This window comes from Ambystoma mexicanum, chromosome 3p (assembly GCF_040938575.1).
Source record: "Ambystoma mexicanum isolate Mex_15411 chromosome 3p, UKY_AmexF1_1, whole genome shotgun sequence".
Lineage (NCBI taxonomy): Eukaryota > Metazoa > Chordata > Amphibia > Caudata > Ambystomatidae > Ambystoma > Ambystoma mexicanum.
This window is the reverse complement of record NC_090925.1, coordinates 710,846,524-710,868,215: the sequence shown is the minus strand read 5'-3', so window position 1 is coordinate 710,868,215 and position 21,692 is coordinate 710,846,524. Positions and strand designations below refer to the sequence as shown.

The 21,692-nt window shown below is 48.3% G+C and overlaps 1 protein-coding gene across 4 annotated transcripts in view; it reads right to left on the bottom strand.

Annotated features, from left to right (window-relative positions):
* The window catches only part of RMND5B (required for meiotic nuclear division 5 homolog B), a 363,293-nt gene that overhangs the window by 266,217 nt on the left and 75,384 nt on the right, over positions 1-21,692 (bottom strand). For 3 of the 4 annotated variants that reach the window (XM_069651549.1, XM_069651551.1, XM_069651552.1), the window contains exon 2: positions 18,054-18,230. In XM_069651549.1, coding sequence (XP_069507650.1) covers positions 18,054-18,192 — 139 coding nt within the window. In that variant the 5' untranslated portion in view covers positions 18,193-18,230. Of the gene's footprint in view, positions 1-18,053; positions 18,231-21,417; positions 21,441-21,692 lie in introns of those variants that run through there. The other variant, XM_069651550.1, reaches the window with a different exon arrangement.

Genomic DNA, 21,692 nt, shown 5'->3' with positions numbered 1-21,692 from the left:
TGGGCAGAACCTAGGTGTGATGCACTATTCTCCACCTTTTACCCTGCCACAAGTAGCACAACAGACTATGCCCAAGGTCATCAAACACCCTCCCTGGCACCTTAACCGGGAGCATGTAAAAGGTTTAGAGAAACCTCAGGAGTATGGGCATTTTTTTTCCTTTTTTTAGGCATTAAGCCTCCCCGTCCAAGAAACAGTCGGCTTACCCCACCTGTCCAGGTCTTTGTAAAAAGGGGTGGGGTGAGAATTTTGTCATGCTAGCCCCTAGGTAGCGCAGGGAATCCATACTTATCACCACTCTCAACTCCCTTAATGTCTGCCCCTCCGAAGGGGAACAAGATGGACTTCTTTTGATTGATCTTGAAGCCAGAGTCTCTCGAATACCGCCGGGACCGAGCCGCGGGGGCGTTCGTAAGGTGCTGTAGGATGTCATCTGCAAACAGTCCCAGTTTAAACACTCCCCACCTGGATACCTCCCCACCCATGACGCCCTCTTGAGGAATTCCACCAACGGTTCCAAGGAAAGGTCAAACCTAGGGCAGAGGAGGCAACCCGGTCTAGTCCCATGGGATAGAGGGAACAGATCCGTGAGCTTCCGGTTACCAAAAACCTTTGCAGTAGGGTCCTGATAAAGAGCTGACACACCCCTCATCGAAATTTGCATATAGGAAATCGCGGGCCACCTTGTCAAACGCCTTTTCAGCATCCAACGTCAGCAGGGATGGGGTACCTCCCCTGCCCTTAGCCCACCCCATAGGGTTGAGTCATACGGAGCGTGTCCACCCCCTGCCTCCAGAAGATAAAACCCACCTGGTAAGTCTATCAGTTTCAGTAGAACCCCCTCCATTCCCGTGGCCAACACCACGATAAAGATCTTGGCATCAATGTTCAGAAGGGAGATCAGCCGATACGATGAGCACTGCTTTCTGTCCTCCCCTTCCTTTGGAATAACTACGATCAGTGCTTTCTCAAATGTGAGAGAAGACATCCCTGTGTGTAGAACCACAACAACCTAGCCAGTTAAGGACAGAGCTGGTCTGCAAATTTCTCATAAAACCCCACTGTAAAACCATCCTCCCACCCCTAAGCCTTCCCCACCCAGGGCCTCTGGATCGTCAATTGCACCTACTCCTGCGTGAGCGGCTCGTCCAGCCCAGTGGACTGTACCAAAGGGACCCCAGTGAATTAGGCGACCACGTCTTCCACTACCACGCCCCGCTCTGCCGTGTAGAGGGCCTCATAGTAAGAGGAAAAACACTGCACAATCTCCCCCGGCTCTGCACAAGGCCCCCTACTGGGACGGTCAACCTCCATCATCCATCTGTCAGCCCTCAGCGCCCTCAGCCTTGCTGCAAGCATGGAACCCGCATCATCTCTGGGCTCATAAAATGTTTGCCTCAAGTACCGCAGTTTACACGCTACATCCCCTAGCCCCAATTCTTTGAGTTCACGTTTCTTAGCCTGCAATGCCTCAACAGTGTCCCTCCAGTGCCATGTATCCCACCCAGCAGCAAGCTCTCCCAACAATTTCCCCCCAGCAACCTACCCTCCAGGAGATGCCTCTTCCTTCATGACCCTTCCCTGATCAGTAGGCCCTGCCACGTAGCCTTTGCATCCTCCCAAATCAAACAGGGACCCACCTCCTTGGTGTTATATGAAAAGTAATCCGCAATGGTCCCTTGAATCTCTAACTCAAACACAGCAGCCTTCCACAGAGTTTCGTTACACATCCACATTCCATTCTGCCTCTTGAGGCCTCGGAGGGAGCCCAACCATAGTAACCAGCTCCCGGCCAGATTCTTCTTTCTCTAGACATCTCCCAGACCCAGAGATTCAAACAACTTTCTGAGCGTGCGGACGCTCAGTAGCGGACCGTCACCCCCACTTCCTTGGTAGCCACCCTGTCCTTCAGAGGGTCAGCCAACTGACTGAAATCCACCCACAGTAATAAGTGCCCGCGCACCTCACCCAATGACACCCCCAACACCTCCTCACTAAGGAAGTACTGTTCCTAATTAGAGGAGTATACAATGGCCACAGTTAAAGGCGAGCCCCCCCCACCTTACCTTGAACCACTAGAACAACCCCCCCCCCCCCCAGTCCCCCAGGAAGGTCTTCTCTCAGGGCCCAAGAAGTTTCATATCCCTGTGCATAAGTATTCCTACTCCCCCACTTTTCGTCACACCTGAACCCCAGAGCGATGACCCCACCAGCACACCAGTGCCCGCTTTGTGGGAGAGTCGAGTCCCTTCACATTGAGCATCCCCACCTTCATACATCACCCCCCTCCCAGGGGGCCCATAATATACCACCTCAGCAATTACATAGTTAGGCAAAGTATCCCACCATTTACCCCGGAGCCCGCCACCACGACAAGCCTGTCCTGCTGGTCTGCCCCTTGTCCGCCATCCCCACCTCCCTGCGCCCCACCCCCAGAACCCTAAACCTCCACCCCCACCCATGAGATCTTGTTTCGCTCCGCAGTGTAAAATCTATCTTGGTGACCTATCCCCTCACCCAGCAGCACTGCCACCAACAGTTTTTTGGTAGGCCTCAGACCTTCCGCTCCCGGCACAGTCCGCCTGAACTTGCCCAGCTTCTGCACCATGCGCTCCGGCAACATGCACGCCTCGACCAGGGCCCAACTTCAACAGCCTACTGCTGCTCCAGGGAGTGTACTTTTATGCCGTGCAGACCCCTTCAGGGTACCACTCTTCATACAGTACCGCCTGCGCTGCTCCCCCCCAGTTGAGGTCAAGACTCACCGGTCTCTGCAAAGAGGGAAGTTGGGGGGGATGGGGGGGGCGAGGGGTGGGGGGCTTGTATACACACTGCTGTCTAAGACAAGGATTAAATCTCAGTCCGCTTAGTGGCCACTCGGGGGGGCCCGTGGGCACTGCACCCCCCTCCCCGGTGCAGGCCACTCCACACAGCTCCATAACTCCTCCGAGGGGGCACACAGTCTGACCCCCCCACACCACCACACCCGGGGGTCCAATTATTGCTGCACCCCCCCTCACGCCATACCTCAGAATTCCACTAAATTACTCCAGGAGCTGGCTGCCACCCTCCTTCCACTCCAGGCATGCCCCCTGCGCCCACTCTTCTTTGCCATCCGTCCCCCCCTGCACCTCCTCCACGCCAGGGTAATCCGGCTAATGGGCGCCTCATAAGGAGGGCTACCCCCCAGGCTGCAGTCCTCTCAATCGCCTCCAGACCGCGGGGAAGCCTGCGGGTCCCCACTTCTCCCCGCTCCGCCCACGTGTCAGGTGGGCCGCAGGCATTGCCACCTCTCCACCGGAGCAGACCTGTCTTTCACTGCACCACCACATCGTCACCCATACCTCAGGGCGACTACAGGGGCAACGAAACAGCACAGGCTCACTGTACCACATTGCCAAGTTTAGGCTGGGGCAGGATCGGAGCCAGACGTTAAGGCTGCCACCTTGCCTGTGTCCCCTAGCGGTCTCCTCAAATGTGTTTTTGTTGCCCAGACCTAGACCTCTCCCAAAGGTGCTCAATAATCACAGACCATTTTTGCCCTACTTTCAGCTATTTGGTGTGGTGAGGCAGTGAATAGTTTTGGCGATTAGTTAAATTCAAGGTGTGGCACATATTATGCAAATTCAGTGGTTAAACCAGGGAGTTTGTGCATTGCAGTATGCCTTAGGAAATACCTTTTCTGTTATAATCCTTTACAATCGATAGTATGGTCCCTGATAATTTGCAAACCACACAGATGCACATGAGTCCTTTATCTCTGTTGCAATTAACTAGTTCTTACTAATCCTTATAATTTATTGGATTTTGTGATTAGGCATATTATGGGTTTACCACCTTCGCTGTTCCAGATATTTTGGACTACAACTCCCGCAGCCCTAGTCAGCATTGTCAATGGTGAGGGATCATGGTGGGAGGGGGGGGGGGGGGGTCATAGTACAAAACATCTGGAGCTGCAGTTTGCAGACCCTTGGAAGTATGTACTTCAGAGATATAAAACTGTTCCACTTGAGACTGGGTGTACCAAAAACAAACATACTAACGTTTTTTCCACTGCCCTTTTGCATTTGAAATCAATAAACTAACACTACATATGCGTCAACATATGCAGACAGATTTTTCAAGCAGTAAGCTATGGGTGCCCCAAATAACATAGGCCTCCACGCATTGTGCAGACAGAATGCATGCCACGATTGTAGGATTAGCAACAATTCGGGAATACATAAGCTACAGACACATGCCATGTAAAAGGAACCCACACACAATATAACTCACGTTTGCCGGTTAAGGAGCCTTTCTCAATGGGATTAGACAGTTCAATTTGATCTTACCGACCACAATAACAGAGTGGTACATTTCATCGTGGACAAAACACGGATTTTCTTGAGGGTGTCCCCCCCACCAACCCCTTTTTTTCCACCATTTTCAAGCCACCCCAACCCCATCCCGTCCCATTTTAACCCCTTAACACACTACATTTTATATATTCATGTAATCTTTTCAGTGTTTTTGTCCGCTCTGTTATTTCTAACCATGTTTCGTTTGCAATAAAATGACTGGATCCCGGATTGGACTTTTCTGATGGAGTTCCTCTTTATAGCCTACTCAGAGCCCTCTCCCACATAACTTCACGCACAATGAGTCCACTCTGTTATACTACAACGCAGTGGTCTGGTGAATGGAGGCAAACAACCACTTTTAGGTTTGTCGACATGTTATTAGAATCCAATATCCATAGTGATCACTGACGAAACTGTCACTGCAATGGCATTTGCGATTCCACTAGTGCCCAAAAAACACAAAAAATAAATCACCTTGGTGCCGCCAAGGCATCACCAGTCAATCTTTTGAAAAGTGTGCGGCAATGTCTACTGAAGAGCTGTGGGCCCAAGCAAAATTGTTATCTTTATGGTGTTGTCCCTCAGATGTTTCATTTCACTTTACTGTAGGACAAAACATGAAACAAAAATATAACCGTCTCTCTACACCAGTCTACTCCGAACATAATTTGCCATCCCGTGATCCTCCATCCTCGTATTGACCCTTTCTGCAATGTCCATGTAGGCTTCTTTCAAGCAAAATGCTTGTTATGTTTGAGCTTCCATCTTGAAGAAAAAACTACTAGAGTGCGTGAGGCAGATGCGGGCAATTTTGACAAAATGTTAAGTGTTCAGACCACTCTGCTCTGCGTGTGGAGCCCTGTGCTAATATGCTTCACTGCCTTCTCTCCAGTCTCCCATTCACTTGTTAGATAAGGAAATCCTAGCATGTTCTTTCCGCATTCAGGCTGCGAGGTCAAAGCCACTGCACTCACTGCAGCCTGTAAATAGATGATGTGCTTAAATGCTAACATTTCACGGTAAACTGGTATAAAAAAGTCACAGTATTTATGCCATTCCAAGTTTTATTTTCAAATAAACAAAAATATAACAATTGAATAGATGATATCGACAAGAAACCTAAAAGCATCTGATACATATTAACAAGCACAATAAAATATCAGATCAAATCAGTACCAAGGTTATTTAAGAAAGATAAGAGTCACAGTATTTATGATTGAATGAAGCAGTTCACGTTTTATACCCCTAAGTACTTCCTGGTCAGAAAAAGGTGGGTGGAGACATTCTAGATCTCAGAAGCTCAACAAGTTCATTCGAACAGAAATTCTGCATGGTCACGTTGCAGCAGGTTCTTGAGCAACTAGAGAAAGGGGGGGTTTCTCACATCTCTAGCTCTGAAAAACGCATAATTCTATATTCCGATCCATCTGAAGCAGACGTTTCCTTCGCTTCACAGTACAGAGGAAGTAGTACCAGTTGAAGGCTCTACCCTTCGGACTAAAATCTGCTCCAAGGGTGCTCATCAAGTGCCTTGCTCCAGTGGCCGGCCATTTGCTTCGTATATGTATCTGGATGAATGGTTGTTCTGCTCGCAGTCACGTGAGTTGGCCCTGCAACATACCAAAAACACCATTTGATATCTCACGTCTCTGGTCTCCATAAACTTGCCTATCGCAATCTCAGAATGTGCTCTTCCTGGGTTCTCAACTGGACACCTTACATTGTCTTGCTACTCCATCAGAGGACAGAATCTAGGCCATGATATAAGAGTCAACAGCTGCCTGCTCTCAAGGGTACAACGGTTCGCGCAGTCAAGTCTCTGCTAGGGATGGTGTCTTCCTGCATCCCCCTGGCGCCTCACTGCAGGCTGTGCATGTGGCCACTTCAAGAGTTCCTGGATTGCTGATGAAAGCAGGTATTGGCTCTTGGAACGACAAGATCGCACTTAACCCGCAGTTTCAGCGATCACTGCAGAGGTGGAAGCATCATCTACACCCAATGCAGGGTGCACCCTTTTGCCCTCTGGTGCATCAAGTGACCGTCACTGGGGGAGCGAGGGGGGGGGGGGGGGGGGGGGGGGGGGGAGACACGCCAGCGCAAACAGCAAAACTCCACGCCAGAGGTCTCTGGTTACCGGAGGACAAGTTACTTCACATCAATGTGTTAGAGCTCTGGGCAGTGTTCTGTGTTCTCAAGTCTTTTCAACCCCAGCTACAGGGGAAGGAGGTCCACATCTTTAAAGGACAACACAACCATGTTCTACATCAGGAAGCATGGTGGCAGGGGGGGGGGCCCTCCCTCCCATCCTCTCAAAGGAAGCTAAGCACTGTGGCAGTGTGCCATAGCTCAGAGGATGTTAATCATTCCACTTCACCTGGCCCGTGATACACAACACCATCGCGCATTCCCTCAGCAGGGAGCAAGTTCATCGACTATTCTCAAGATGGGGCCAACTTCAGATCAGTTTATTCGCCATGGCAAGTGCAGCCAGTTTGCCAGCAGGTCTCCTCAAACCAGGAGTCTAGGGGACGCTTTCTCCATCCCTTGGGAGGGTCTGTTCCTTTACACGTTCCCTCTTTTACGAGTACTCAATGCACTCAAACGAAGCCAGTGCTGGATGATTCCAACTATCCCTGGCGTGGCCATGTCAAATCCGGTACCCAGACCTGCTGCTTCCGCCCATCAGGCCTCCTCCTCTTCCAGACCTACTATCCAGGGAAGGCGGAGCCGTCCTGCATCACGACACAGCGTCCCTGAAATGTATGTCCTGGCTCCTGCAGCCTTGGAATCTGGACACTTGCTGTTACCCTTGGAATGCCATGAGATTCTGACAAAGGCCAGAGCTCTGTCGACTCTTTCCTGCTACAAACATAAATGGAAAAGGTTTTCCATATGGTGTCAATCTCAACGACTCAACCCTTACGTATCTTCGATCACTGGCAAAAGCGGGCCTAGCCTTGAGCCGTCCACAAAAGATCACTTGCCCTCTAGCAATATCCAAACTAATCTCAAGCAAATTGGCAAACCGCGTTATACTGGACAACCCTTACAACCTAATCCAACTCAATGCAATATCTTAAATACACCTAATATGTCTACTACCCTACCTCTTCAAGCCATAGAGGTCACTAAGACCCCAACTATTGTGGGAGCACTCCTCAACGTGAGATTGCTTGTTGCCCATGCCCTAGACATTGCCGACATCATAATAGAAGGCAACCTTGATTTTCTCGCTATCACTGAGACCTGGCTACATAATGCAGCAGGACCAGCGCTCATGCTAGCCATCCCCGGTGGCTACACGATAGTTAGACACGACCGAGTAGGAGCTAGAGGTGGCGGCATCGTGATAATCTCTAAAATAAGCCTCTCACTTAGACTAGTATCCACCCAATCGGTTCATTCTTGTGAGACTCTCTGCCAAACTCCAACTAAACAATAATCAAACCCTTATCATTCACCTCCTATATAGACCCCCAGGCCCATTAGGTACTTTCGAAGATGACCTCCACAACCTACTTACAAATAACCTTAAACCTTGCTCTCAATCGATCCTTCTTGCGGATTTTAACTTAGGCCTCCATGACACTACAGATACTAATGCCACATTGGTAGCTAATACTATTCACTCACTCGGCCTAACTCAAAGAGTTGATAAGCCTACGCACCTGAAGGGAAGAACTTTGGATTGGATAGCTGACTGTAACTGTACAACCACTATTTCATCCATAATGCCCTTACCTTGAACAGACCATTCCCTGGTGTCCTTTAATTTAGCTACCGCCAGACCCAATCCCACGGCCCTTCCACTGGCACCACCTTGCTTAACTAGAAATAAAAAATGCATCACCCTAGAGAAAGTAATCCCAGCTATATTACCAACCCTTAATGCGCTATCAGCGGACCTAAACCCCAGCATCCTAGTGCAAGAATTTAACACTATCATGCTCACTAACCTAGATAAAGTGGCCCCTCTCAAACTCAGACCGAGTAAGCCGAAAGCTCATCTAGACAAATGATTTACTCCACAGCTAAAAGATCTACGTATCCTAAAAAAAAAAAAAGAGTGAAACCACTTGGAGGCTTTGCCCATCAGTTGACAACAAAGCCAAACTTTCCACTCTCTCCTCACTGTATAAAAAAGAAGTCTGCCAGGCAAAACGCAATTCATATGATGACCGCATAGCGAAATCCAATTCCAGTATGAAAGAGCTCTTTTCGATTCTAAAGGAACTCGAGTCTCCCATTGCCATTCAGGACACCTGTACCAAGGTCATACCTTGGTGCACGGATATCCAGCAAGCCCTTACAAATAAAATCGTCACACTCCAAAATAAAATCAAGCAAAAAAAAAAAAAGCACTCAAATTTCAGGATCCGCCTCATACCAAGAACTCATTGGTGCATAGTAACACCTTCTACTTCTCCAAAATGACCACCCTGGAAGTAGAAAAAGTTATCCTGTCGCTTAAACCTTCAAACTGTAAAGGTGACATCTGCCCAGCACAGCTGATAAAAGACGCTGTCAGAGAATTATCCCCCTTTATTGCTAAACTGATCAATGCATCCTTCGCTTCAGGTACAATCCCGGCCAACCTCAAACAGTCCTGGGTTCTCCCTCTCCTAAAGAAGCAGACATTAGACACTCTCATCCCTACTAACTACCGCCCTATTACGACGGTACCGTTTCTCCTTAAGATTCTGGATAAAGCCGCCTACATCCAAATTCAAAAGGCACCTGGAACTACACAACCTATTAGGAGAAAGACAATCAGGCTTCCGACCCCTACACGGAACAGAAACTGCCCTCATAGACTTGAAGTCCCAAATTGATGAGCTAAGAGACAAAGGGAGAACAGTACTCCTACTACTCCTGGACCTCTCAGCGGCCTTTGATTTGGTGGATCATAGAGTCCTCTGTAGCCACCTGGACTCCGCCGCTCATTTCTCGGCAGAAGCCATTGGATAGATCATGTCTTTCCTGAGCGAGAGAACGATTTGAGTCTTCTCTCCCTCCGTGGAGGCAGATCCCACCCCGATCTCGTGTGGTGTCCCTCAGGGCTCCTGCATATCCCCAACTCTATACGACATTTTCACCAAGCCCCTGTTTGCCGATCTGGATCATCTTGGTATCACCTACACTAACTACGCAGATGATACACAGATCCTCCTCCCGCTTTCTGGGGATCATGCTAAGGACATGGAATTGGTGAACAAGGTATACCTTATCATCCAGGCATGGTTGGCCACTCACGGCCTCTGTCTAAACGAAGATAAAACAGAGTTGATCATCTTGGGTACCCAAACCAATATCAAAAAACTAGGACAGGAATTTGCCTCCTTCAACATAGACGGGAATATCATCCAAGTATCCAAGGATGTAAAAACCCTGGGATTCTATCTTGATTCTACCCTATCCTTACAGCTAAAATCCCTTGCCTCTTCCACGGCCTACACGTGCAAACTGATTAGAGCAGGTAAACCTTTTCCTCTCCAACAAGAGTTGTCTAATCCTGGCTAGAGCCCTAATTTTTCCAGAGTAGATTATTGTAATGCTCTATACTCTGGAGCTAATAAAAAAAGAACCCATAGACTACAAACATTACAAAATAATGCCCTGAGAGCGGCACTAGGCATTAACTAAAGGTCCCATATCTCGTCCACCAGACGACACCACAATTGGCTGTCTACAGAGAACAAAATAAAACTCAAGATGCTATCCTTGACCCACAAAGCCCTCAATAACTCTGCCCCTAGTTAATTGACTGACAAACTCCATAGGAGAACACCATCTCTTAGACCTACCAGAGCTGACAACTTCAACTGTTTGACAATACCGAACTTTAGACTCAACACTATTGGAGGAAACAGCTTCCCCAGTAAAGGTGGCTAAAACCTGGAATTCTCTACCACAAGACCTGAGTGCAGACATGCCCTACCGTTGTTTCAGGAAAAAAGTTATTCAACTCCTTACCTCGACTGACCTTTGTTGACCGGGGGTTCCTACTTCCTACGGGTATTTTGACCTCCTTGAACCTGTATACTTGCTGTAATTACTGTATGCCTGATCTGTCTGACCCATTGTAATCTTAATGTACATTTTGCTATGATGTAACCTGTAAGCTTCGCATTTTCTTGTCACTGCGCCCTGCTACCCCTGGGTCTGGCGCGCATAAAAAGTGAATAAAACAAACAAACAAACAAACAAACAAACAAACAAACAAACAAACAAACAAACTTGGCGGCTACTTCCCCGTTACCCATGGGCAGCTGGCAAGCTTTTTCTTTTGTCGCATAGGCTTGTTAAGGAGCACAAGGGCCTTTTCAGGACTTTTCCGCCAGATAAAGCACCTGCTCCAGCTTGAGAGCTCAATGTAGGTCTCTACAAGTTAATGGGCCCTCCTTTGGAGCTTCACCAGGCTTCGTTAAAACTTATCTTGTGGAAGACTGTGTTCCTGGTCGCTATAACATCTAGGCTCTCTCTTGCAAACCACCATATTTGACTTTTCACCACTCCAGGGTGGCGCTGCGGACCCACCCTTATTTCATGCCAAAGGTCCCTTCGGAATTTCATCTCAACAAGCGCATAAACCTACCAGTTTTCTTTGGCTCTCCTACCTCTCCTGCCGAGAGGGTTTTGGATTCACTGACTGTTAGGGAGAATTCTCAAAAATGTGCTAATTCCCCCTCTACCTTAGAGACCCCCAGCAACTTTGCTGGATTTTGGGAGCCTTTTTCCCACCCTCTCATGTATTTTTGTGTGAATTTTACCTCGGTGTGTCTTTTTGGTTATGTCTTTTTGGTTCTGGAGTCTAACAAACTCCATAGGCATCATCTTTTTCAATTGCGTCACACAGCACCTTCAGTGCAGTGACACAGGGAAGTCTTTAAGATTTCCCAAGGTTTAAATACCTTCTCTGGTTCCCGGAGCGGTAGAGTGAAATTGACCCTACTTAGCGTTGTACTTGCTAGACCCAGCACGCACTATCTTACAATAAAGTGCTGGAGGGGTTACTTAATATCCCCTGTGTCTAAATGCTCATGTAACAAGGTCCTTCTAGAATTTCTCTGCGCGCCAAACCAGGTTTGGTCTCTTTGTTCATTCGCCATCCGGCTGATAAAGGCGAGTCTCTTGACTTGGAAGGCAGAGTCGACCACTGGACGAAGGAACCGAAGAAGAGCTTGAAGAGGTTAGCTGCTGCAACTCCTGGACCGTTGGTTTTCCCGGTGAAGCCCTGCTGCTGGACCGAATCGCCAAGTTCGCATCGACAGAGTAGCCCTGCAAGGACGACTTCTCCCTTTGAGTTGGTGGGAGCAATCAACTCCCAAGTAAGCCACTTGGACACCCATCTCGGAGCTGGTTGAATTTCCTCAGAGTTGTTGCATGAAACTGTAGAGCTAGGGAGAGGGACACCAGATTGTGTGCGTTGCTTGTAAGCTGGCCTAAAGCTTTTGGAAGATCCTCTGGAATCCCAGGAAACAGGACTGACCAAACATGACCCCCCCCCACCCCCACTCAGTTGAGTGCGGGACCTCAGATGTGAGGAAAGTCCACCTTGAGAGCCAGGAACCGCGCTTATTGCCATTTGCTGTACCGCAAGGAGCTGAAATGCAAAACAGCCACTGAAAGTAAAGTTTGCCGGTTGCCAGTTTTGACGGTGCCAATACAGTGCAGGAGCCCCAGACATCCTCCCTCTTGTCTCCATGACTGAGGCCCAGGAACAGTGAGATCTGCAGAGCTGTACACAAACAGAAGTCTTCAGCTGCATCTTTTTCTTCTTCACTAAGGTACTGTAAAACTAGCCTAAGAGAACTTACCTCTTACTGTGGCAGTGCTTCTGCAACTCACAAGTCTAATCAGCTTGTGGCCCTACATTTGGTTCTTTTTTATCAAACACTCCTAAGAACTTGTGCAAAGACTTTTCAATTTACTTACCTGAAGTGTTGCATCCTATACAAAAACTTTTGCCTATTGCCTTTGGCTTAGCCTATTGAATTGAATGACTCTTCTAAGTGCTATCTGAAAGTATTTGCCCTGCTTATGAATACTTGTAAATTCTTGTGTTCTAAATAACCTTTGCCTTTTACTTACTTCGTAAAGAGTATTCTGAATGCCCCCAGTAAGGTATTAATGTCTCTAGCCTCCTTGTTACTGAATTCACCTGTGGGTGTAGGTTGTGTATGTGGGCTATCCCAAAAGGGCCTTGCCTGATCCAGAAACTCAAATGGCACAGTATTGAAGTATATGTGTGTGTTACTATTCTATTGCTCCCTTCTGAAGAAGGCTTTATAACTGACTGATAAATAAATTATTTATGCAAGAAACCTTGAGTGTAAGAGTTTTTTGAATACCCGTACCTGTGAATCTTTGTGTAACTACATTACAGCTCACATTTCCCCTCTTGAGATCAGCCTGGCTGCTCAACACGCTACCAAAACTGTGAAGTACAAGCTTATACCAAAGGTTGGGTTGCCTAAACCTGTAGTCATAGTTGCTTGTAGTGTTCCCAGAAGTTACTGCATACAAACTTTGCCTAACACGGACGTTGCCAGTGCATTGACGTTTTATGTTGCAGGCACAAAAGCCTTTTGAAAGACTTTGTAGTTGTTTGTGCATTTGGACCGTTGATAAAGGGAAGGCTCCATCACCTGGTGGCTATCCGGCTGCATTTCGCATCATCACTGGCTTGTGAACAGGCTTCTGCCAGCAGGCAGGCCGAGGGCGTATTTCATCAGAGGTGTGGCTGCAACAACGATGTTCCTTTTCTGGTGTTCCCCGGCTAGACATCTGGAGGGCTGCTTTTTGCTTGAGATGAGTGTTCCAGTGGTAAGTTTGCATTGTTTCTGTTGAGCTGTTCCGCTTTCCATGGCTGTGTTTGTTTTTACTGCTGTATAATCTTATTCATAAGCATGTGAATCCATTAAGATCCAATGCTGGAGAACAGGAGTTACAGGTAAGTAACTTGTTCCTTGTCTTAAAGCTTGTGTTGTTTTGGGATGTTCATGGGTGGGGGACGGGGCCTATTCAATGGATGCACCAAGAAAATGTATACAAAGGGTGATATGTTCAGCACTGTAAAATTCTCACCATTTTGTACAGACACTAAAACGATTATGTACAAAGGATTTCTATGCATCACTGTGCGCTCTTAAGCACCCTCTTGGAGGAATGTAGTATGTTATGTGACAGGGTCTGGGACCCGCCCAAGTCAAGATGGGATGGCATGGGGATCCCCCTCAGCCTGGGGCGAGAAGCCTACCAGGGTTCGCATCACAGCCAGTCCTACCCCAGAGGTGGGGTGTGGGAGTTGGGAGGTTCCAAGTCCCTGTTCCTTCTACTTGTGCCTGCATGTTTGGGTCAAGTACCACAGTTGATAGCCCCATGCATCTCTGCGGCATCTAACAACTCGGCTGAACTCTTTAAAATCTGCAAGGAGCTTGCCAACCCTGCTGCAGTCTCTACCTCTCCTGTCCCCTCCCAGGCCCTCTGCACTGCACTGGCCTCCCACTTCATCTCTAAAACTCAGGACATCCTGTCCTCACTCTCCTCCTATCACCTCCCCCCCTCTCTTCCCTGCTCTTCCTCTGGCCCTTCTGCAGCCACCCCTCCTCCCTCCTTCTCTGCCTTTCCCATTTTTTCTGCTGACGAGGTTTCCAGACAAGTCTGATCTATGAAAGTCTCGTCTAAACAGATTCACCCCTGTTCCTCCAAAACTATCAATGACCACATCGACTCCCTGGCTCCTGCCCTGGCTGACTTTTGCAACCACTCCTTCGCCTCTGGAGTCTTCCCATCCCCCCTCAAGCACTCCCTTGTGCACCCTCTCCTTAAGAAATCCTCTGCCGACCCCTCCTGTCCGGCTAACTATCGCCCAATCTCCATCACTCCCTTCCTGGGCAAGCTCCTGGAGAAACTGGCCATCTCCCAGCTTAACCTCCATGCTGAAGCTGTTGATAGTCTCCATGACCATCAATCTGGCTTCAGAGCGGCCAGAAGCACGGAAACTGCTCTCCTGAACATCCGTGAGGACCGGCTCTTGAACCTCGACTCCAACACTCCGTGTGTTCTCATTCTGCTCGATCTCTCTTCTGCCTTTGACACTGTCAACCATGCCATCCTGCTCAACCGTCTCCATGATAACCTGGGTATCACTGGTCAGGCTCTGGCGTGGCTGACCTCTTGCCTTTCCAATCGACCCTCCCAGGTCCAACTTGGGTCCTTCCTCTCTGACATCTTTTTCTCCACCTGTGGCGTTCCCCAGGGATCTAATCTCTCTCCCTGGCTGTTCAACCAGTATCTGGCACTCCTTGCCCACCGCATCGCCGCCCTCTGCCCCAACTTTCAGTGCTATGCGGACGATACCCAGCTCATTTTCAGGCTACCCTCGGCCTCCTCCTCTCCCTCCCTCATCTCTGACTGTCTGTCTGCTATCCAGGAATGGTGTGCTGCCAATGACCTCTGCTAGTAAGACTGAGATCCTACTCATCGGCATACCCACTCCCTCCTTCCCTGCAGCTCTCTGGCCGGCCTCTCTTGGCCCTCTTCCTGCTAATACCTGCAGGGCAAAAAACCTCAGGGTCATCGACTCCACACTCTCCTTCTCTCCTCATATATCTGACGTCTCTAAGAAGTCACATTACCAGCTGCAACTCCTCAGATGTATTCTTCCCTTCCTCTCCTTCCCCCAGAAGCTCACTGTCTCCCGAGCCCTGGTTCTCTCGAAGCTGGACTACTGTAACAGCCTCTATCTTAATCTGCCTCCCTCCACTCTCCGCCCTCTGCAACTCATCCAGAACAGAACTGCGAGACTTGTCCTTGGCCTCAAGCCCAGGGACCGTATCTCTCCAGGACTGAAATCTCTACACTGGCTCCCAGTGGCTGCGAGGATTAAGTTCAAAACCCTCTGCATTGTCCACAAGGCCTTCTGGGGCCTGGGGCCTAAATACCTTCAACTCTCTCTTCCTAAATATCTTCCTTCCCGAGCCCTACGCTCATCCGTCTCAAACTCCCTCAGGGTCAGCCGCTTCTCGAAGCAACGAGCTGGGGGTAGATCTCTCTCCGCGGCAGGGGCCTCCCTCTGGAACAGCCTTCCTGCCTCCCTGAATCTTGAGGAGAACCATCTCCGGTTCCGGAAGCACCTCAAAACCTTCCTCTTCACTTCTGCTTTCTCTCTCCCTCTCCCCTGCTAAATTCTTCACCAAAACTGCACTGATTCTGCAACTGGGCCACTCTCACCGACCTCGGTCCTGGGCCCAGTCACTCTTCACTTGCACTGCCTCCCTGGCAACCCCTGCACTGCGGGACTGTCTCTGTATCACTACAGCCCCCCCCCAGCACTTGTCTGCACTTACCTTGCACTTGCCACCAGCTGACCCTATTTATTATTTTATTTCTATTCTACTTATTTGTACTGCACTCCCCCCCTCTCCCCCTTCCCCTTGCACTTTTTCCCTTCCTCCTACCCCTACCCCTGCACTTGCGCGGTCTGAATGACACCTGGCCTAGTAGGATCGTTGTCTGTCTTCCCCTTGTTCCCCCCTCCCTGCCTCGTCGCGCCTTGAAACACTTGTGTATAGGCGCGTTACAAATGCCATATCATATATCATATCATATCATGCCCGTGCTGCACCATGCTGCCCATCTCTTTCTGTGTCTCCTAGGAAACTACAACTTTCACAATTCCTAGCGGTGGAAGAGCCAACCCCCCAACCAGAGAATAAATACAGCGGAAAACTATGGCACAGTAGAGCTGCCTGCACAACACATCAGCAGAGCACACACGATACATGACTCAGACCAGTGAGAGTACACAGAGCGGACCACGCAGCATTCCTACAACCTCAGCCCTCACTATCAAACACACAGGGAATCTCTTACCTGTGACCGCCATTGACAAACCCAGGCAGGCCCACTATAGGAAAGAGAAGGGGCATAAAACCACTTTTGTATGCTTTCTTGCCTGTAACACCTCCCCAGGAAAACTGACAGACAGCGATTGGACTGGGGAACCAGGTGAAGGCGAGAGCCAATGGTGGGGGAAGGGAAGAAGGATGGTATGAGTCGGGTGAGGTCAAGGGAGAAAGACCAAGAGACCAGGCCGAAGGACGGAGCAGAGGAACAGGGAGGAGAATTTTTGAAGGAGTTATCAAAAGGTAGGTATTGGTTGGCGGGAGAAGGTGGTACTTGGGTTGACAGTGCATGCAGGGAAACTGAGATTAATGGAGAAAGAGTAAGAATGAATAAAAAGGTGAATTGGGAAGTGAAACAAGATTGACAGTGGGTGAATGTGTGCATGGAGTGATAGAGTAGTGGTGTGCAAAGGCAAGCACAGTAGTAGTGTGGAGAGCAGAAAGTAGAAGGAATAGTAACGGGTAGAGGCGTAAGTAGTGTGGAGAGTCAGTGGCAGAAATTGACTTTTTACTGGGGGATCCCACCATGAGGGGGAGGTGAGGTAATGGGGGGACAGAGTCAGGTAGGGGGACAATTGGGGTATGGGTAGGTATTTAAGTCACCCCATAAATATTTGCCTCTCAGACCCTCAGAAGAAGAAAACTGAACACCTTGATGGAAAATAGCCAGATTTCTTATAATGTCAGCAAAGTCCAAAATGAGCACACCATGTAACTCCCAAAAAACGCAGTCTCTCTTGTACAGTTCAACATTGACAAGGATTAAGAGGGTTCAAATACAGGCACCAACCGAATTTAAAACACGAACGCGGAACACACTGCAACATTCTAAGATAAATGTAGAGTGCACATAGATTTCCCTGGATAGGGAAATACATTTTTGCAATCTGCAATCCGGGGAGACATTTTTTTCCGGATTCCAGATCAGGGAAGATGACAGCACTGTGGAGAGTAGTAGTAGTGTAAAGTGGGGGGGAGAGTAGTACAGGGAGGGAACAGTAAGGAGTAAGATCGGAGGGTGGAGATTGGAAGTAGAGAGAGGAACATCGGCGGGATAGAGGAGGAAGTGGCAGGGAGAGGGAGGAGAGTAGGAGAAAACAGAGCAACAAAGACATAGGGAGAGGAACATCACAGTGCAAAAGGAAGACCAAGTGAGACTCTAGTGTCTGGAAGGCACAAAAACCCTTATGTTACACTGCATTGGGGAAATCAGAAAGGAGACCCCTTACATTGTTCCCAAAAGCATCTGTCTTTAGGCGCTCACATTCAGTTAGATAGCCTTTAAGGTAGCAGGGGTTACCAATCACTAGTGTATAACCTGGGGTTGAGGAACACTTATGTTAGAGATGGAATGGCTCACACAAGGATAGAGAGGGGGCGGCCTTTAGCAAGCTCTTTTACTCTTCTATAAATAAAAACGCATGAACTAGCTTTGAGACTTGGTGTGTTCTTGAGGCCATCTGTGACAGCCATAAAATCCACACAAGTGCACATTTTCCATAAGCTTTTAGGGGCATGTATCCATGAGACGCCACTGGCTTTTATTTAACACACAGCATTTGGGATTGCCACAAAAAAATTGCTTAATCTGTGCAGTGTTGGTAATAGCTTCTTAAATAGAAGGTTCGTTATTGCAGTAGGTAAAATGGCAGGGCTAGTACAAGTAGTTGAAATAGTATTATGTTACATGAAGAACCATTCGAATAAGATCTTGAAGTACATTATTTAAGACTAGTTGCAGGCAGTGGTAATCCTGTATGTGTGTGCTTCGGTGTCTTATGTATGGATTTCAGAAATTGATTACCTGCACTCGCGAGTTGCTCCCGAAGCTCGCCAACAGATCGGAGGAGCTCCTCCAAGTTCTGATTACTGTGTTGTCCATAACTCAGGAACTTGTGTAACACTTTCTCCAGCTCCCGCTCCACACAGGCACATTGCTCCATGATGTCTGGCTACAGCAACCTGGGAAGACTCCAGCGCCCTGAGGAGAATACACAACGACAATTGTAGGATATTATGAATTCACATCATGCTAGCGTAGCACTGAGGTATCTTCATTGCGCATGCAGCAAGCTTCACTCCACCCACCCACACGATCACACATGCAAACCCCCACCAGGCTTTGAGAATTTGACTTGACCACTTGTCATGGTGAGTCACGATAACAGATGGAATGCAGTTTTTAATTTGCCGAGGTATCCAGGATTTATCTGTTGTCACCCCTTTCAACTAAAAGAATTTCTGAAAATGATTGAACCGAGGAGAGCATGTTACAGATGTCACTGGTCAACATTTACCGTGCAGTTTTGTTATTGTGCCAGAAGGTCCAGTACAGAAACTGACTGAATCCCATCACTGGACTTGGGAAATTAAGCATTGCAAAGGAAACACAATGGGAATGTAATTGGTAAGTCAGAATTCAATTTTTGGGAATTCTGTAGGACCTTCCAAGGGTCCTCTTGATTTTTACCCCCTCATTTTATTTTTGGATCAAATGACTATTTTTGGTAATTGTTAGGCAGAAACCTGTGCAGTTCCCTTTGGGACCACTGCAAAAGATTTAGGACTACAGGTGTTGGCAGTAAACCAACTTGGTAGCAGTCTGTACCACCCAGATATACCTGGTAGCTGTGGCTGAGCAGTCGGACTTCCCTCAAGAAGAGTTAGGCAGTATGCAAAGTATACACAATAGGCACTCAGATACAATAATACAAGCAAACACTGACCAGAGCTTTGGTATCAAAGTATAGAATTATTTATTTAAAAAAAACACACTGTTTGAAACACTCCAGCACTCTTATTGTAAAACACTCTAAACACAGTTACTATTATAATATATACAACCCTTGTTCCTTATCGGAGAAGTCTTAGTTAACACCACTTATTTCCATACAGAGGTGAGCGCTTAACTATAGATGGCACTCCAATAAGTTCATGAAGAAGGGAGGGAAAAAGACAGATTATGGAAAGGTACACCACTCTAAGATTTAGGAACACTATTAGCAAGGCAGGAGAGCAAAAGTCACTTGTGAGCCAAAGTCCATAGGCTGAGCCCACTCTTAGAGAGAGCAGAGCACAAATGCGCCCAAGATCACACAGTTACACTAGGATTAAAAAGTCTTGCAGAGAGTTCGAGAAGAAGAGTTTAGAGAGGCTCAGAAAAGTTCAATCCACGGTGTCCCAGGCTAACCCAGGTTCGAAAGCCGGGGGCTAAATCTACCCCGTACAGTTGGTGGCAAGGGGAGCCGGGCGGGAAACGGTACCTTAAGTGGGAAGGATCCTCCAGCGGTGGCAGTTGTTCCTCGCAGCGGGTGCAAGTCTTGTCGTCGTCCAGGGGAAGAGAAGATCTCGACTTGGAGGAAAGATGAAGGTCGTTGCACTGCCAGGAAAGAAACCAGCCGCAGAGTTTTCCGGTTAAAGGTATTGCCCTTTAATTCGCGGTCGGGGTAAAACGTGGTATCCCGGTTGCCGGGGTGCTTGGCACAGGCAAGGCGGCCACGAGATATGTCGGGAAGGCGAAAAGACGGTGAAATTGGTTATCCCCACCAGTCAAAGGAAGAAGACTCTCTGGCGGGAGATCTCCTCTGTCGTTGGGAAAAGTGGGGAAAAGTGGTGAGACGGTCCAGCAGGGCTCCACCAGTGGTGTCGTCGTGGCAGGTCGGCTCAGCTTCTCCCTCGTTGGATTCTTAGGTCCTGTGGCGACTTCTGAAGTTCCAGTCCCGAAAGCCCTGCTTTTATGCAGAAAACCCCCATTCACTCAGCCTAGCTGTCACTCAAACATGCTAAGTGGTGAGCCGGCCGGCTCACCACTTGGACCAATCAGGACGGAGTGCGACTTGAGTTGCCTAGGCAACTCAGTCCAGTGTGCCTAAATCCCCCTCCACAGTACCCCAGACAGAGTGGCACCACTTTGGAGGGCTTCTGTGGAGAAGCCCGCCAAAAAAGTGGAACAAAGGGCTTGACTTGGGTTGGAGTTACAGAAGAGAACACAAACACCATTTTAGAACAGAGTTTTGGCAAAAAAATACCAACTGGAGAATTAATGTTAATAAAATAAACCGGCGGTATGTTCGAGGCTATCGTAATTAAATAAATAAAAGATAGTAGCCTCGAACAATGGGAAAATCCCATAGAGAAATATTTGCGGTTGAATATAAAAAGTAGTATCCACTGCCACCAGCCAAAACTCGATCAGGGGGGACGGAGACGTGCCACCTCGACTAACAGACCCCGGGGCAATCGAATTGCCCCAGCCAGTACGTCCACAATATGATGGTTTGCACTGGTTCTGTTCAGAATTTAAGACTAGTAAAGTCAATGGTGACTTTACAGACCCTGGGAGACAGTAGTCAGTCCCAGGGTATGGAGTCTATACTGGGGAGTCACTGGGACACCCCTGTGTTACTGCACTGAGGGTGCTGTGTAACACACATCACAAAAACACATGCAGCCCTATGGAGTAAAAGACCACATAGCCCATTAAACACATCTAGAGTCAAAGAAACACACTCAAGTCATGCCCAAGAGTGAGGGTAAAAAGAGTCTCACTCTTGGCAGGAGAAAAAAATAAACCCCAAAAAATCCAGCAAAGCTGCTGGGGGACTCACTATGTTAGGAAATTCAGCCTAAACAGAGAATTCTCCCTAACAGTAATCAAAGGGGTTTCTACTGAAGCTCCCGCGCTAGGTCTACCGTTTTTCAGTCAAAGAGAATATGGCCCTGGGTTGCTCAGAAGGCCCCTGGGCCTTAAGCACCCGATTTGTGACCTGGGGTGATTATATATACCTATATTGGTTTAATGAGGTAGGCTGGCAATAGGAGTTACGTTTTGGCTTCACCGGGGGTGCAAGTTGACTTACTGCATTTGCAGTCCATTGTACCCTTTTGGTAACCATTGAGGTACCAATGTATTTGTTTGCGTCCTACAGTCAGCCCTTTTGTTTTAGCGGCTTCCTTTGTTCAGGGGAACGACGAGGCAGGCCTAAAATGAATGGGCAGTTTCCTCCCCAAGAGGGGCAAAACAAACCTGCTTCTTCCACTGGCTTAGCGAGGATTACTAAAATTGGCATTTCCTCATGTCAAAAGCTTCACATTCATAATAAACATTCCCTTGCTTTACCACATTGTGCACACGTGGGATCTTTGTGAGCCCAGTGATGCCTACTTACCATCAGGGGTCCCTGTGAGCCCAGTAATGCATCCTCCCATATTGGTTTACACCAGCCTCTGTCCCCAAGCTTCATGAAGAGAAAGGACCCTCCCCCGCCTGGCAAGGAAAAAGGAAGGTGAGAGGCAATTTTCTGGGGGGTTTACAGTCTTCTTAAATGCATTATCGCAACTCCAATGGCAGCATGAAATTTTGCATCCGAAGAGGGGTACAAATGTTACGATTGCCACCAACCTGTTCAGAGGATGGCTGGAAAAGTAGATTTTTTTTTACTCA